Raw genomic sequence first — 18338 nt, 5'->3', positions numbered from 1 at the left:
GTACAGTGTATGACTGTGGCAGTCTGGCTCTGCCTTGTAAGATACTTTGTTTACTATTTCCTTTTCATTTCTCTTTGCAATAGTAATCTAGTTTGCTATTTTTTCCTAGTTAGCTTGGCTTAGAGCAGTGTAGTAAACATTTGGCATGTATGATGCAGCATGCTGTTTGGTGTCATTGAAAGCTAAAAGGTTCGCTGTCACTGGTTTAGAGGCTCACCATTTTATTGATCTTTTCAAAGGACTAACTTTTGATTTTGTTGATTTTTTTCTATTTGTTTTTTGTTTCAGTTTCATTGACTTTTGCTATTTCTTCTTTTACTTTGGATTTAATTTGTATTTTCCCCCCTTTTTGGTGTTGAGGATTGAACCCAAGATCTTATTATCATGCTACCATTTGGTGTACTGCTGAACTATATATACCCTCATCCCTAATTTGCTTTTTTAGTCCACTTTTTGAAGGCAGAAACTTAAGATGACTGATTTTAGATCTTTTTTACCCAGATTTTAAAAGCATTTTAAAGCATGTTTTTTTATTAGTAAATATTAATTTTATAAAATATTGGATTTAAATGTAGTGTTTTCATACACTCATGTCATTTTTGATCTTTAGATCTTTTCTAACATATGCTTCAGTCCTGTAAATTTTCCTCTAAGTGTGCTTTCTCTGCATTTTACAAATTTTGGTAAGTTGTGTTTTCTTTTTCATTTAGTTTAAATATTTTAAAAATTTATCTTGAGACTTCTTTGATCTTTGTGTTATTTAGGATGTACTGTTTAACCTTCATGTATTTTGGAGTGTTTTCTTTTTGTTACTGATTTCTAGTTTAATTTCATGTAGTCTAACAGCAGATATCGTATGGATCTTTAGTCTCTCTGGGTGAATGTTCCATATGAGTTTGAAAAGAATGTGTATTCTGCTGTTGTTAGGTGAAGTATCTGTCAATATACTCATTTAATAGATGATGATAATGAGTTCAACTTTATCCTATCTGATTTTCTACCTGTTGAAAATGTCCATTTATTTTTTTTATTTTAAAAAAAGATTAAGATAAGAGAGGACATAACAGCACAGGTCAGAACAGAACAATTTAAGCAACATAGTGTTTTACCACAAGACAACCCGACATAACAGTAGCTACTATAGTGTTTCTTTCCTTGAAATATTTGAGTATACCTTCATATACCATGGTATCAAACATGACAAGACAGTGTAAAACCATTCAAGAGAATGAAAGTATTACAGGGTATTCAGAACCAACTAACAGAAAATGAACAATGGTTACTATATTATCTCCTTGTCCATAAAAATTTTGTTTATACTATCACTTATAATAAAATCCAGTAAGATACAACATGATAAAGCCGATGGAGACAGAAGAATAAAAACTTGGTGGGACTTCAAAACAAGATGATATTAAATCAGCACTAGCCATTATAATGTCTTGTTTTCTTCAAAATAGCTGTTCATACCATCACAGACAATAAAATCAAACAACCCAGAATAAAACCATTCCAACTAATGAATGAAAACATTATGAGGCTTCAAAGCAATATAATGGGGAATCATGATTACCACATACTTTTATGTATTCTTATCATTTCTTACACTAAGGAAACTATTTGGTATTTATACATGTGAGTTTGATTTATTTCGCTTATGAGTATGGTCTCAAACTGTGTCCATTTATTGATAAATATCTCAATGTGATCATTCTTTATAGCTGAGGAATACTCCATTGTATAAAAATACCAGAAAATGTCCATTTCTGACAGAGAGGCATTATAATCTCCCAACTTCCATGGTGGATTCATCCATTTCTTCTCTTGCAGTTCTTTGAACTTTTGTCTTATGTACAGTATTCCATACTCTGTTGTTAGGTGTACAGATGTTAAGGATATTATGTCTTCCTGGTGATATTATGTCCCCCTTTTTTTAATCCCTGATAAAAACTTTCATCAAAGTCTGCTCAGTGAAATTATTATATCTGGCCCTGCCTTCTTTTGAGTAGCTTTAGCATGGTATGTTTTTCTTGCTTTTAATCTGTGTCTTTATATAATTAAAATGAGTTTCTAGTAAACATAATGCTTCTAATATCTTTTTCTCTCCTTCAGTACTGGGGATTAACCCCAAAGTTCTCATGCATGGGGTTGACCATGACCTACATCTACCACTGACCTACATTGCTAGCCTTTCTCTTTAATTGATTCATTTAAGACCATTGATGTTCAAAGTGATGAATGATATATTTGTTACTATTTTCTGTTTATTTCCCTTTTTCTTTGTTCCCAGTTTTGTCTTTTGCTCATTTTCTTTTTTGTAGTTTTATTTTTATTATTATTATTTTTTGTACTAGGAATTGAGCACCTGCTAGGCAGGTGATTGTGCCACTGAGCTAAATCTCTGGCCCTTCTTTTGTAGTTTCAATTGAACATCTTTTTAGGGTTTCTTTTTGCCTCCTTTCTTAGCGTATCACTTATACTTTTCATTACTTTTTTCAAGTGGTTGTTCCAGAGTTTGCAGTATATGTTGATAATGTTAAGTCTTGTTTTCAAACAACACTGTACACGTTATATACTTGATAGGTGCATACCTCATAAGAAAACAATCCTTGTCACTCGTTTCCCTCTCTTGTATCACCCATTGCTGTCTTTCATTTCACCTGTTCATGAGCTTGGATAGTCAGATGTAAGCATGTATAATTGAATATATTGTCTGTATTAATTGTTTTGGACAAATTGTTATCCAATGAAGAATAATAAAAAGAGAAGACTGTATTTTAGTATTACATATTTTTTTCTGATACTCTTCTTTCTTTTATGTACATTTGAATTTCTGACCCATAACAATTTTCTTCTAGTCTCTGAAGAACTTCTTTCAACATCTGTGGCAAGACAGGTCTGTTGGCCATCCCCCCACCCTCTGTAATTGGTTCAAGAGTCTGTTTTCTCTTCACTTTTTTGTAGGGAGAGGGGGTTTTTTGAGGCAGAGTTTTACAATACACGTCAGACTGGCCTTGAACTCACTTTGTAGTCTGGGCTGGTCTCAAACCTCCAGTGATCCACCTGCGTCAACCTCCCAAGTGCTGGATTTACAGAGGTACTCCACCATGCCTGGCTTCTCTTCACTTTTGAAGAATAATTTTGTAGAATTCTAGGTCAGTGGTATATGTCTCTCACAGTTTAAACACTTCATTCTCATCTTGATTGTGTAGATTTTGAGAAGTTTGATCCAGTTCTTATCTTTGCTCCTCTATAGGTTGGCAAATTGTTTTCCCTCTGACTTCTAAAATACTTCTTTTCTTTGTTCTTCTCTTTTCTTTTTCCTTTCTCTTTCTTTCTTCTCTTCCCCTTTTCCTCCTTTCCTTTTTTATTTTCTTTCCTTTTTAAAATTCTTACTTTGTGGTGCTAGGGCTTGAACCCAGGGTTTTGCATATAGTAGGCGAGCACTCTGCTACATCCCTGACCTCTGCCCCTGCCCTTTTTAAGGTCTTACTCAAGTTGCCCAAGCTGGCCTTGAGCTTGCAGTACTCGACCTCAATCTCTTGGGTAGCTGGGCTTATAGGTGTGCCTCACTGCTTGGCCCAAACATGGCTTTATTAAGATCTAATATTTTACTTGATTTTCTGGTAGAAATGCTTTGGTCTAATGAAGTCTGAAGGAAGCTAGGAAGTCAGACTAGAGAGGAATTTTATCTGATGATAGAAGTTTTTATAGACTCTTTCTCAGTGAAAATGATTCACTCATATAAACAAATAACATACAAACATAGTGATGCAGAGGCCCTGGGACCTTCTGGGCATTGCTTGTCTTGCCAACCCAGCCCCAAGTGACTGTAACTAAAACTCTGTACAGATATTACCTGCTCTTTTCTTTCAGTGCCCTGATATTGAACCCTCCTTTTATAATAGTATGCTTCTCTGGAAGTAATGTCCTGATGGTGGACTTTATTGGGTCTCTTATTTTTTTTATTTTTTAAATTTTATATTAAAAATATTGTATCTCTAAAGCAATTAGTTTTTTCTTCTTTTTCTTTTATTAGAATTTTTTCCATAAATAAGGCCTTAATGTAAACATTTTATTTTTTTTAATGTAAGCATTTTAAAAATAAATGTATGTATTTGATCCATTTTGACTTTAGTTTAGTGCATGGTGATGAACATGGATCTAGTTTTAGTTTTTGGTATATGGAGAGCCCAATTTTTCGAGCACCATTTGTTGAAGAGGCTATCTTTCTTCCAGTGGATGTGTTTGGCCCCTTTATCAAAGATAAGGTGGCTGAGTGTGTTTGTAGTTGTAGTTGTATTTTCTAATCTATTCCATTGATCTTCAGGTCTGTTTTTATTCTAGTACCATACTGATTTTATTACAGTAGCTTTGTAGTATAACTTCAAGTCAGGGATTGTGATGACTCCTGCCTTGCCTCTATTGCTTAGAATTGCCTTTGCTATTCTAGGTCTCTTCTGATTCCAGATGAATTTTAGGAGTGATTTCTCTAGAACAGTGAGGTATGTTAGTGGCATTTTGATTGGAATTGCATTAAATCTGTATAACAATTTTGGAAGAATGGCCATTTTCACAATGTTTGTTCTTCCTTTCCATGAACAAGGGATATCTTTCCATTTTCTGATGTCCTCTTTGATTTCTTTTTTCAGGGTATTATACTTTTCCCTGAATAGATCTTTTGCTTCTTTTGTTAGATTAATTCCTAAGTATTTCATTTTATTGGATGCTATTGTAAAGGGTGTGGCTTCTCTTATTTCTTTCAGTGGTTTTGTTGTTAGTGTATAGGGATGCTATTGATTTTTGAGTGTTGATCCAGCCAAGCACCATCACTGGAAGAAAGATAGCCTCATTAATAAGTGATGTTGGAAAAACTTGCTTTCCATATGCTGAAGCCTAAAACTAGACCCATCTTTCATGTTAACATTGAAATGGAGCAAAGATCTAAATATTAAAATGGAAACATTAATTTGCTGGAAGAGAGAATAGGTAGAACTCTTGAAGACATTGGTGTAGATAAAGACTTTATGAACAAAACCCCGATTGCATGGAAACTATCACGAAGAATGAACACCTGGAATCTTATCTTATTGAAAAGCATTTTCCCAAGAGAAACCATCAACAGAGTGAAGAGACAGCCCAAGCGGTGGGAAAAAGGTTTTGCCAGTTATTTCTAGAATACAAAGACTACTGTCTAGACCATATAATGAACTCAAAAAACAAAAACAAAACAAAACCAGACTCCCCCAGTTTAAAGACCCAACTCAAAAATGGGCATCTGAAATGAACAGATGCTTCTCAGATGAAGAAATAAATGCAGCAAATAAATGATAGGAAAAATTGTTCAGCATCACCAGTCATTCAGGAGATGCAGATTAAAACAATGTTGAGATTCCATCTCACCCCAGAAGGAATTTTTTATTTTTAAGAAATCAACCAGTAACAAATTCTAGCAGTGCTGTAGAGAAAAAGGAACTCTTCTCTGCTGTCAGTGGGAGTATAGACTGTTGAAACTACTGTGGAAATCAGTGTGGAGATTCCTAAAAAAGTGAGGACTAGAGAGGTTCCATTTGACTCAGCAATTCCCCTTTTTGGTATCTTCCTGAAAGAATTAAAAGCATCATATCACAGTGATAAATGCATACCCATGTTTAGAGCAGCACAGTTTACAACAGCTAAAGCTTGGAAAAAGCCCAGATGTTTGTCTATCAACTGATGAATGGATAAAGAAATTTTTTTTTATATAATGGGATAGTACTCAGCCATAAAGAAAGATAAGTTTAAGACATTTCTAGGTAAATGGATGCACCGTGAGACCATGTTCCTTTTTTTTTTTTTTTGAGACCATGTTCTTAAGTGAAATAAATCATGCACACATATATAAATACTGCATCATTTTGGTGTGAGAAAGCAAAAGTGTATATAAGGACCAAAATGTATCATAGGTATTGTGAAATAGGAAGAAAATGTTCAAATGGAAAGTGGGACTAGCAGGAGAAAGAGGGGAAGGAGAAAGGGAAAAAGGGAAAAAATTTGAGAAAAGAAAAAGTGAAAGCAAACTTTTGTAAACAGGATAAAGAGTAGTTGAAGGCAGGGTAGGGGAATGGGAAAAAGAAACAAGTTATATCATGTACATGTACAAATTCTCTACAATGAATGTGATCATTATATGTACCTAAAATGTACCAATAAACTTAGTTAAGAAAAATTTTAAAAAATGAACACTTTTAAAACTAGAACATTCCACTTGAGCCAACCTTGGGATCCATCTGGATTTCTGTCTGCTCTTCATTTTGAAATTGATACTACCCCTAGTTGTCTCTTTGGCATCTGGAAAACTGTGAAAGGGACTATAGTATGAAGGGGATCTGCAGAACAGAAGTGGCCTCCTCCTGTGGCATCAGACTCTGTGCCCAGGACCTGTGTGCCCTGTGGCCTCATGTGTGACTGTCGGGAGTGAACTTGCTGAGGGCTCTGTCTGTGTTCCTTCAGGCTCATCAGATTCAAGAGATGTTCCCCCAGGTTCCATACCACCTCGTGCTGCAGGACCTCCAGCTCACACGCTCGGTTGAAATCACAACAGACAACATCCTAGAAGGACGCATTCAAGTACCTTTTCCTACACAGGTAAAACTGGCTCCTTAAGCATGAAAGACAGGTTCTAGCTTCCCAAAGATTTAATCTGCTAGAGTAACTTTTTTTTTTTTTTTTACTTAACAATTGAGTATCTCTTATGATTTGATGAAGGGTTTCCAAAAATTCTCTTACTTATCTGAAAATGTGAATGAGAACAGATCAATCAAGGATGTAGATTATGTATTTAATTTGGGAACAATACCCTGAACTAGTCTGCCTTTGCCAGTCTATGGGGTTATGGTACCACTGTGACAGGCACTGACAAGCTTTTTCTGTAAATGACAAGTACTAAGTATTTTCAACTTTGTGGACCAGTCTTTGTTGCAACCAGAGGAGCCATGGAGAGTGTGTACATAAACAAGCAAGTCTGTGGTCCTGTAAAACTTTATTTATAAAGATATATGGAGGGGTAAATGTGACACTGGGTCTATAGCTGTTAAACCTGTTGCTCTAGGAGGTAATGTCATCTGTTCTGATTTGGCCTTGAACACTGATATGGGATTCCATAGGTGTAGTTCACATCTCTCTGAGGTATAAACTTTCTAAGAGGTCAGACCTCTTTGCCTACCACATAACTTTTTTGAGGGATGGAAGAAATATTAACACAGACTTTCTTTCAGGACCAGTTCATTTATGTGCAACCAAGGAATAACCTACCAAAGAAGTTAGTCAATTTTAGTACAAAAAAGTACAGAAATGTATTAATGAAATTAAGAAACTTGAAACTGTGCAGAGAGGCAGGGTATAGCTTTCAGAGTCAGGTGGGCTGGATGTTAAAGGTAGTGCTGTAGGTATCAGCTGGTGGGCCTGAGTTTTGGCTGCCTCTGTGGGTGCCAGTTATCTTGTGCACCCAGATAATGTCCCCAGGAAGTAAAACACAAACACTGACCAGGGGTCACTGATGTGCTAAGACACAGAGGTGCTGTAGGTAGAGCCCCAGGTTATTTGCAGCATTAATCCAGACCTTAAAATAACAAAATTGAGGATAACAGTAGGATGTTAAAAAAGCTTAATGCGACAATCCCACTGGAGTTTTTCTTGGTACCATGCACAAGGTCAAATGTTTAGTTGGTGTTGTCTGCTGTTGTCAGTTTTTTCCCCTGGAATTACTATTATGAAAATAAGTGTGGAGCCAGTTGCTGACTCTCAAACTTTTACCTCAGTATCCTTTGTTTTATCCATAATCTTTATAGCAGTTATTGGTACTGTAGACCTTGTTAAGTTGCAGGCTGTGTTAGGGATGATAGCTCCCTTTGTGCCCTAGTGTTATTTTAATCTGAATGACTGTTTTCTGTTTCTCTGTCAGCGATCAGATAGCATTAGACCAGCACTGAACAGTCCTGTTGAAAGGCCCAACGCTGACCAAGAAGAGGGAGAAGCCTCTGCTCAGGTAAGATAAGCACGCTGGAGAGAGAAGGTATGTGTGTGGTCCCTGGCAGTGGTCTCCTTAGTCCTGACATTTGGGAGACTTGGACAAGAGTACAGAAGAAGACTTGGTTATATCCACCTCAGTAGTAAAAGTCACAGATCAGGTGGTATCGTTAGTCTGGTCTGTTTCCCCTGCAACCCCCCACCTCACCCCAAGCCCTGCAGCCACTCCCTGGATGCTGTCCTGGTGCTCACTGGGCCAGCCCTGCTCCCCTGAGCTTAACTAGGTGCACAAGGCAGGGCAAAGAGGTCAGACTCGAGGCTTTGAGAGGACTGGGTCATCTGAACCCGTATGGGGACGGACCGGGGCACACTTCTTAGGGAACTGAGGCATTCCCGTGCATTGTTTGAGGATTTCCATGTACTTTCATGTATTTTGCAAAAACAAGAGCTGGGGGGTGGAGTGAAGAGAGAGCGTGGCTGTCTTGAGAAGCACAACAGATGCTCATTTTGGAAAAGCAGTAGCTTTTTTTCTCCTCTTTGCTCTAAACTCTGGGGACTCCAGTTACTGTCCCTCTGCTAAACTCCCATTTGCTTCCTCATTACTGGAGGAAAGAAATTCCTAGACTTTCAAAAACCCTTTCTTACAACAAAAATAAAGGCAAACCATCCTACCTTTTTCTTTTCTGTTGTGTGATGTGTGGTGTTTTCTGCATGGAGAGCTCTGGCCTTTCTCCCGATATGGGCCAGGGCTCTTCTGGGAGCAGTAACAGGGAGGCTACTTATACCTTTTTTATCTTTTCCTGCAAATAAGAAACTGTGAAAATGAAATTATTTTCAAATCTGTTACTGGGTTGGCTCTTTAGGGCTTCTCTCACCTTTTGAGGGAGGGAGTGGCATCACATCACTTTTCCAAGTATCCTTTTGGACAAAGTCTGTGTTCAGCAACCTTATCCTGTTTCCCTCTGCTGGAAACTTCTACCAGCCCCAGGACACACAGAGTGACCTATAGACGAGTGGAAGTAGATGTACCCCATCTCAGTCTCCCACCCTTTGTTTCGGTCTGCTCTGCCAATTTCTTTGCTTTTGATTTCTCAGGTATATGTAATGATCAGCCCCTGGGTCTCCCAAGCTCCAGGGGATGGGAGTCAGGCTCTCCACATGGTCCTCTTAAAGTCCTCTCTTGGGCTTGGCTGAAGATGTGGTGAGAGAAGCAAAATTTTTAAATAAAACAGGCTGCTTTTCAGGTGTGTTGGAGCCTCGAGTTGAGTGATGGACCAGCACTGACCTGCTTGAGGCTGTGTTTGAGAGCTAAAGCAGTATAGGAGGTTGGGCACCTGCTTCCAGAGCATCCTGTTGCATGAGTAGCCACATACTCTAGCATAGCTGGGTTTTTAAATCCTTAGCTTTTACCCTTTTTACCTATTAAAGTTTATTTTTAAAGTGAAGGTGTATAATTTGTGCAGTAAGATAAGACCTGTTTAAATTCTCATGCAATTAGTGGAAGTGAACAGAAAATTCTTAGAATGCAAACTGGCAGTGACCTTTGTTGTCATATCCTAAGAGTATGGTTTGGAAGTGCTCAGGTTGTTCATACTGGCTGTCATGTACGTAGGCCACTGTATTGAACTTTGCATGTTTTAGTAGCACAAGGCCACATACAGCAAGCCTATCCTCCAGAAGCTTGAATCTCTGTATTTATGCTTATGAATCCACAAGAAGCTGGTACAGGGGTGTCCTGTGGAGCATGGAATCTGCTTAGGAAGCAGGCCTTTGCTCACATCTGTCTCCCTGCGTCCAGACTGAACGTGTGCCCCTGAACCTCAGTCCTCGCCTGGAGGAGACCTTGGACTTTAGTGAGGCGGAAGTGGAGTCCAGTGAGGTGGAAGACTTTGAGGCCCGGGGAAGCCGCTTTTCCAAGTCTGCTGATGAGAGGCAGCGCATGTTAGTCCAGCGTAAGGACGATCTCCTGCAGCAAGCTCGGAAGTAAGTTGACTCAGCAACCCTCTACCCTCACAGACATAAAGCTCACGTCAGAAACTATTGTTTGAAGGCTGTTGTTACATCAGGCCCATGTCTTCTCTTTTTAAGTAGGTGACAACATTGGAAAACCATTACACGTCACTGAACAACTCAGATTTCAAGTCCCTCTAATCTGACCATGCTGAGTCCAGCTGCTCATATCTGGTGCTGTTGGTCAGCCCTGTGGACCTCTGCACCCACACTTGCACAGATAGTGCTTACTTGCCAGTATGTTGGCTCTTTCTAGTAACCTTTTTAATCTCTTTACATCTTTAAGCAAGAGCACTGTTACACTGATTTGACAACTAAGAAACAGGCCTGGGGAGGTTAAGCTAACCTGGGCCTGTGGTTTGGCTTCCAAGACCTCCTTCTTCCTTTCCAGCCAGCATTGTCAGCACAGAGTACATACCTGAGTGCCACCTGTTCCCCCATTCTGTGGCAGCTGGAGCATACAGTGCTCCTGTGGATGGACAGGAACTTTTTCTTTTAGTGCTTGAGGGCAGAGCCAGTGTTGTGGTCATCTAGATGGTTCTTCTGCCCTACAGGCTCATGTATTTGCAGGAATGAGCAAAGGAGGGCGTGCTGAGCAACTGCTTGATTTGCCTCTCCTGGGATCCTGGCTCATCTGTCAAGGAGAAGTCTGTTTTTCTTTCTCTCTGTTTTTTTTTTCCTCCATTGTTAGGGATGGCACCCAGAGCCTCTCATGTATGCTAGGCAAGTGCTCTGTCCTGAGCCACATTCTCAGCCTGTGGGATAAGTGTGTAGGTGTCTTTTTCATGGGATGATCCTGAGTGATACTGTCATGATGGTGCCCAAAGGAAGGGGGAATTTAAAATAACAATTTAAAAAGCAAACATTATGTACATGTTCCAGAGCTTACCATCTCTATCACATGACTCTTTGGTTTTTGCAGGCGATTCTTGAACAAAAGTTCTGAAGATGATACAGCCCCAGAGAGCTTCCTCCCCTTGGAAGGCACATCCTCTGACCCTGTGACCCTGCGTCGGAGGATGCTAGCTGCTGCTGCTGAGCGCAGGCTTCAGAAGCAGCAGCAGTCCTAGCACCTCTGTATCAGCCGCTCCTTGAGTCTAACTGGAAGAGGCTGTCTGGGTTTCACCTGCTGTGGGAAGAAGTGGGCTCGACTACATTGCTGCTGTATAAAGCATGTGGTCTTAATAGTATTTGGACAGCTGAGAAATTTAATCCTCCTTTATAATACTTTCTATGTGACATTTCTCTTCCCTGTAGAAACACGCACATTTTAACTCTAGGCATGATATCTTCTGGCATCGACTGGACTTTTTGGGGGTGAGTGATGATCAAGAGGAAGTAGGCAACCACCTGCCCCCAGCAGGCATCTTCCAAGTCCTGCTTTCTGCATAAATCACAACCCATGCTGGTATACTTAGCTACACATCTGGCAGGAAGCGTGTGTGTTGGGGAAGATATGTAGAAGCAGTAAGGAGGTACCCAGCATGAGTCTGACTCCATGTCACAGGAGAATACCTGTTGTCAAACTGTCCATAGGGAAGAAGCACTGAGAATGTTCCAGAGGCCCTGGCCTATAGGTTCTTGGAGCTGTGGGCCAGCAGATGATCTTGTAAAAAAAAACTGGTTTGGTAATTGCAGCAGAAGAGGAAAGTCCAAGACTGAAGAATTTGAGGAGATGACCCCTATCCTATGATATTTGGAACTCACCTGAGCCCGTGATCCACAGCTGGCTTTATTTCCATTCACTCTGGTGCTCCTGCATCCCTTGAGCTTGTCCCTGGGTCTCTCTCCTCTTCTGTTTCCTTGCCCCATCTGGACATTTGAAAGGGCTAATCAGCAAGCTTTGGTTTATGGTTTTGATTCCTTGGTCAGGTAAATTAGGCAATCACAAAGCCTGTAGGTTTGGTGCTTAGGGAAAGTGTGGGCCTTGTGGGATGGGAGAGTGAAGTTTTGGAAGACATCATTGAAGAAATAAAAAGATCCCTTTTGGATCTTTCTTCCCAGAGCCCTCATTTTCAAAACTTTGTTTCTGTTGGTTTAAACATAGGTAACATGTTGAGCCCACATGCCTTGAGGTAGACACTGGTCCTGCATCTTTTCAAATTCTTCATGCATTTAACTTTCAGGATTTGAAATGCAATTGTAACTACATTATTCGGTTTTCTGTCCCATTGGATTTTTTTCAATGTTTGAAAGCATAGTTTTATGGTAGTCCTTTTGGGAAGAATCCAGTATTATCTAAAATTATTGGCAAAGCTAAATGTATTTTACATAACTGAAAGTTTTTAGAATGTTGACAAGTAATTGAAAAAAAGGGTGATACGTGAATATGTAGGCAGAGATAATTTATTTCAATAAATCTTTCAAAAGCCTTACCTTGAAATGCTGTTAGATTTTTGTGATTTTTTAAAAAAAATTTGTTTTGCTGAGAGAATAGCTATTTGTTTTTATTGTAAAACAATGATAATAATAAAAAACAAACTCTTCTAGTGTGCTGTGTGTGACTGGAAGCGAAGGCACCTTTCTTCAAAGAGGTGTCAACAGTGACTCCCATTTTGCTTTTGTGTCTCATTTTGGTTGGAGATTCTTTTCTTCCTTTTGAGGTTGGGAATTTCATTTCTCATGTTTTATTTGGAGAAGGCAGCATTGAGTTTCTCTTCCCCTGGTATTCCATTTTTTCAAGGTAAGTAGGGGTTACCTTGAAAGAAGCTTACGGTGTTGAATTATGTAACACTTTGCATGTGGCATACAGTAAAGATAACATTAATTCCATATATTCCTATGTTTCAGATGTGTGAAAAAAATTGTTTGCGGTCAGTTTTAGAAGGTCTTGAAACACTGGAAAACAGTATTATAATAGTGATCAAAATAGACTTGTCTTCTTAAATAGCTTAAGATGGCCTAGGAAAGAAGTCTCAAGTTGAGTCTTAGACTTTTCACCTGGGCAGTAAAGGATTTTGGGTCTATAAAGGGCCCTTGGTTTTCGTCACTCCCTGGGAACATGGGCCAGGCTTGAAAGGTGGTGGCAGTGAGACTTTCATGGGTCTTCTCACGCCCGGCCAGTGGTAGGGCAGAGGGCGTCCTTCATGCTCAGCCCCTTGGAGTAACAGAGCTGAAGCGGGGTTTCTGAGTTGCAGTTGAGCTGAAAGAGTAGTGGGGTGCAGTTGTGAGCAGTTGAGTTGCCCACTGGGCTCTTTTGCAACTAGTCTTGTGTTCCATTTTCTTAATAGGCCCAGATTTTTTGACCTCTCAGGTTCTTGGTTGTTTTTGAGGTTTTGAGACTTTTGAGCCTCAGAGAATGATGGTCCATGCAGATGTTTTACTGGTGTTGATGTGAACTGTATGTGTTCAGGTTATTGCCTGGATCTAACCTCCTATTTGAGCTGTGTAGACAGCGTGTTCTTCTGGCTGTAGCCTGCAGACTTAATCTTGTTTGTTGTGACTATGGGAAAGGGATCCCAGAACTCGTATGGCATATGTGCAAAACGGAGCCTTGGGCTTCTAGCAGGCTTGTCAAGGAGAAGTGCCTGCCCACTCTGGAAGGCCATCTGACCCCAGAGTATCCTCAGTGCTTCCAACTTTCTGTTAGAAGTGGATCTAACTGGCTACACATTACAATCATTTGTGTGAGGATAGATGAAGTTCTGCTCTCCTGATTCTTGTTCTAATTAGCCTTTTCCCTGCATCTTTTCTGGAAAATGCTTCCTAACCTCTCTTTTAAGAAAGACAAGGCAAAAGTGGGAGTGTGGCTCAGTAGTGGAGCAGTTGCCTGGCACAGGAAAAAGAAAACAACAAACTTGCTTGTTTTAATCTATAAATGTCATGGCAGAAAGTTAGAAAAGATCCTACTAGAATATGGCTCACTTTTAGTGAAATTCAGATACACCATATATAGAAAGTGTGCTGCTTTTCTCCAGCCTTCCCTTTAGACCTTGGTTTGTCCTGTGAGATCAGTTAGAAAGTCAAGATGTGGCCTGGACTACAAACCATTCCATCAATACACAGGGTAGGTTGTGTGCAATGTTCTGCCCATAAACTGGGATACTTCTAAGGGAGCTGGTGAGGGAAGCACTGACAAGAGATGTCTGGCAGAGGGGGAGTAGGGGTGCATAAGCTGACTGGGAGTGCATCTCGTTATTCCTAGACTCTGAAACCATATCATCTCTGCCTCTTCCCTCACAAGATTCAAGTGACCCATGGCCAAGGAGAAGGGTTTTGAGTTGATAATCCACATTGGTAAGGGATGCGGAGAGGATTTGGGTCAGCAGAACTTTGTGAGATGCTTCTGTCTGCCAGCCAATGTCAGTACCTGGATATGATGCTCATGTTTCAGTGGCTGCTGTACCCTCTGGGTCCCATCTGGGGCCATTTAGGGGACAGCTGTAGCAGCACAGAGGAGAGGGCACTGGCTTGGTGGCCTAGGCTGTGTGGCTCTGCTCCCTGTGTATCTTGCCTGCAAACCTCTCCTCCCTGCCCCCAGCATCCAGGTGCAATGGGGGATGCAAATCTTGGGCTGGCTAGTCTACCTGGCCTGAGCACACTGTTGCCATGGTAGTGGATGACACCCCTTGTATGCAGACTAGATTTCTTGGGGCCACTGTTCTTCCACTGTGGTACAAACCCTGAGTACAAAAAAAAAAAAAAAAAAAAAAAAAGGTATTGGAATTGCCTGGCCTCCCTCCACTTTCGCTTTCCTAATCCTAAATCCCACCAGAAACAAAACCAGTTGAAGGTGAGGTACAGCTAGGAGCCAAGAGGAAGAGGTCATCTGGAGTCTGAAAGCTACCTATTCCTCTAATCTTTCCTCGGGAGCAACAAGCAGCTGCCCACCTCCGGGCACTGAACTAATACCCACTGGTGTCCTCAAGGAGAGGGATACAAAGGCCCCAGTGGGGAGATGCCTTACCCACCAGCCTCCCCGTGTGACCAGGTTCCTCCTTCCCTTTCCTGTTGCAGCAAAGCCCACCCCAAATAACCACAGTCTGGAAGGTAGAGGGTGAGAGACTCAAGAATACAGACAAACATTCTCTTTATTGAGCTACACATGAATTTTCCATTAGAGAAGTAGACTGGCAGTGTGTAAGATATCACAGAAACCTCACCGATTGGGAATAGAAAGGCTTAGAAAGACCCGTGGGCTTTTTTTTTCTTTTTTCCTTTTTTTTTTTAAAGTTTTTTTCTTTTTTTTTTTTGTATTTTAAATTTTTGTATGTTTTATCTTTTTGCCTCTTTATTTCAAATGGCTGTGACTGGTCTTCAGCAAATATTAAGTCTTAAAAGTGAAACTGTAGAGGTCTGGGGTCTGGATACTAGTTAAAGTAGAAATGACAGGACTGGTCATGAAAACTGGCTTTAATGTAAACACTACATTCCATCTTTTTTTTTATTTTTTGTGTTTTTCTTCCATCTTGTATTTAAAAATCGTTTTTGTTATTTTTATCTGCAGCACAAACATCCCCACATGAGAAAGAGTGAATACAGGTCACTAAAACAAAGGAAAGGTGGAGAGGGGCACACACACAAAAGGAGCATATCTGCCTGAAGACTGGAGTCAGAAATGTCAGGGGAAAAACCATAACCCATTTCCTAGAGACTAGGAGAGCTGATCTGGTATGTGAATTAGAGTACTTAGTGGGACAGGGGGAAAAAAAGAATCACGAAATCTGTGGAAAGGGGGTTGGCAGGGAAATTGTTTTTATAGGGCTATAATTTTATGTATGGTAGGTATTCTTTTTGGCAGCTATTGGCCAATGAGAGCTGTGCTTTTTCTATATAAACCTGATGTGAGGGTGTGGTTGGAGCAGTGTGGGACTGGGGAGAGTGGGGTGCCCCCTCGTGGTGGTATCTGTGGTGTCTGGGCACTGACAGGCAGTAGGGTTGAGTGGCCTGTGGCTGTTTGGAAAGCCTGGCCCAAGCACACTTCCACCTGCCAGTGTACCATGCAGGGGGCCCTATCACGGATAGGCACTGGGCCACGCTGAGCTGGGACAGAGAGGGCATGGGTGCCGAGGTACATGTTCATTTCAAAAGAAAAACGTGGATGAAATGGCAAGTTTTTCTTTTTCCTGTTTTGAAGCTACAAAGTACATCAGAAATGTTTTTTGTTTGTTTCTTTTCAAATCCTAAATGTAAAGACTTAACTAAAACCGGATTCTACAGCATTCTATAGAAATACACAGCCGTCAGTCACTCTGGGGTCGTAGGTTAGACAGGGGCTTGATACAGAAAGGCTGTGTGTCTTACAAAGGCCAAAAGGTCATGCTACCAGGAGATCAACGTCAACAGCAAAGAGTCCGTGAAGCAGTCTGTAGAGAGAGAGATAAGGGGTCCAGTCTGACCATTTTCTTTGATTTGAAAAATCAACCAACCAACCAGAAAACCCTAAGACATTGTACCTGATGTTGGGGTGGGCCGTGATGGAGCATACTCACAGGAGATCAAGAACTCAAATGCAGCCCTGGGAACCTTTACCCCACGGGATGCTGATTAAAGTCAGGTCTGCAAGTTTGCCCTCCTTTGGGCCACTGCTGACCCTTCTTCACCCCTTCTTCCCATGTGCCCTCTTGGAGGGAAACTGGCTTCAACTCTGAAGGCGGGTTAGTTAGAGCCATGGCTCACAGATACCCTCCCATCAGCTGCTTTTACAGAGCAGACCAAGTCTCCCAGTTCTCTGATTCTTGCCTTGTTCACAGGAATAAAGAAAACTCAGGAGACAGTGGATTGATCAGAGCAATGATTCTTCTAAATTCTTAAAATTAACAACCACCGCCACCCAGAAGAGAAGTGTCCTTAAATGTTTCTGTTGCTGTGGGGAAAGGGGAAGGAGACATTTAGGGTGCTGGCTGTTTTTAGAGGGTTTGGAGCTGGCTTGGGAGCAGGACAGAACTGAGTGCATGCAGCCTCGGTTGTGGGATGCAGAGGACGTGCTGGGCCAGAGCCAGGCCTTCCTCTGCCTCCCTTGCTCAGAGCAGTGGGTTGTGGTAAGACCCTAAAACTGTCCTTGAAAGGACAGACTCTCAAGCCAGGCTCCCCCATGATGTGTGTCCCAGGAAAACCTCAATGAGCTATGGGATGGTGGTCAGTTCTGTCCGCAGCTCTTCCTAGTACAAACTAAAAAGATTTCTCTAACATATATTTGTGTATATATAAGGTTTTTTTATGCCTCTGTAAAGTTTATTTACCAACTTGCATTTGTTAGTGGTGTGTGCGTGTGTGTCTCTGTGTGTGTGTCTGTGTGTGTGTGTGCACGCGCACGCAAGCTGTTCTGTGAGTGCTGGAATCATTACCAAATAGGTTGCTATACAGGACAAGAGGTCAGTACAAGCCGCAGCCCCGGAGGTTGTTGGCAATGATGATGTCGGTGACAGCGTCGAATACCACCTGGATATTATTCGTGTCTGTGGCACAAGTCATGTGACAATAAATTTCTTTGTTGGGTGAGCGGTTTTTGTTTTCGAACTGTGTTTGGATGTAGGCAGCTGCATCTTCATAAGTATTAGAGCCTGTAACAAGACACAGAACAGGGGTGGAGCTACGTAAGGCTTGGCATTCACCTGCCTTCTGACTTTGCAGGGCTTTCTATCCTGTTTTCACACAGGATCTACACAGGAGCCCTGGGAAGACAATGACCACTGATTATCTCTTTTGCTTTCTCAATAATCAGATGGAAGCATCTCTCTGTAGTCCATCTAAATCAGTTCTGTTGATGCCAATAAATCAAGAAGGTCTGATGAGGAAGTGCCCAGCTGGGTGCTATCCCAGTACTCCTGGTGTCCCAAGGCCTGGTGAACACCAAGTGGGATGGGTCTTGTGCTCTATCCTTAATTTGTCTTCTCTGAGAGGTCACAGTGTGGGGCTGGCAGTATCTCTAAGCAACCTCAGTGTGTAGAGCAGTCAGGACATGCGACCATGGTGTCCTAGTGGGACAGCTAAGGGGCTATTGGCACCCAACGATTCCTTGTCCTCTTGAACTTAGGGTTGGAGGTGGGGATTGGATAGCACAGCTTTCCAGCTAGCTACCACCTAACCCCTTGTGCCTTGGCCCTTAGGAGAGCTACCACCGCATATGGACCATCACAGACATGTGAAAAAGCCCAATATGATGACGTTCCTTCTTCCTCTGTGCTGTTAGGACCCGGCCTGGGATGGTAACAACATGTTATTGTGGGGCTGCAAGAGAATCTTTCCCCTGCGTCCTCACCCCGAAGGCTGGCGGGCATGTGGACCACTGGAGGGTCAGTCTATATGTAAATAGACTGGTAGGTGACTGAGTCAGACTCTAGGTGGTGGTGAGGCATTATAAAGGGTAAGCTGGGGATGTC

The 18338-nt window shown here is 41.3% G+C and overlaps 2 protein-coding genes across 3 annotated transcripts in view; one reads left to right on the top strand and one right to left on the bottom strand.

The window, feature by feature from the left end:
- The window catches only part of Amfr (autocrine motility factor receptor), a 39052-nt gene extending 26545 nt beyond the window's left edge, over positions 1–12507 (top strand). The window contains exons 11-14 of the mRNA XM_003472091.4: positions 6493–6627; positions 7943–8026; positions 9806–9990; positions 10940–12507. Coding sequence (XP_003472139.1) covers positions 6493–6627; positions 7943–8026; positions 9806–9990; positions 10940–11087 — 552 coding nt within the window. The 3' untranslated portion in view covers positions 11088–12507. The remainder of the gene's footprint in view (positions 1–6492; positions 6628–7942; positions 8027–9805; positions 9991–10939) is intronic.
- Positions 12508–15029: 2522 nt separating this feature from the next.
- Gnao1 (G protein subunit alpha o1) overlaps positions 15030–18338 on the bottom strand; it is a 164363-nt gene continuing 161054 nt past the window's right edge. The window contains exons 8-9 of one of the 2 annotated variants that reach the window (XM_063247345.1): positions 17304–17519; positions 15030–16322 (exon numbers count right to left, since the gene is read on the bottom strand). In XM_063247345.1, coding sequence (XP_063103415.1) covers positions 17332–17519 — 188 coding nt within the window. In that variant the 3' untranslated portion in view covers positions 15030–16322; positions 17304–17331. Of the gene's footprint in view, positions 17520–18338 lie in introns of both variants that reach the window. The other variant, XM_063247344.1, reaches the window with a different exon arrangement.

This window comes from Cavia porcellus, unplaced genomic scaffold (assembly GCF_034190915.1).
Source record: "Cavia porcellus strain 051 isolate PalLab524CR breed Dunkin Hartley unplaced genomic scaffold, mCavPor4.1 scaffold_4, whole genome shotgun sequence".
Lineage (NCBI taxonomy): Eukaryota > Metazoa > Chordata > Mammalia > Rodentia > Caviidae > Cavia > Cavia porcellus.
Note: the sequence above shows the minus strand (reverse complement) of the source record. Positions and strands in the feature narration are given on the sequence as shown.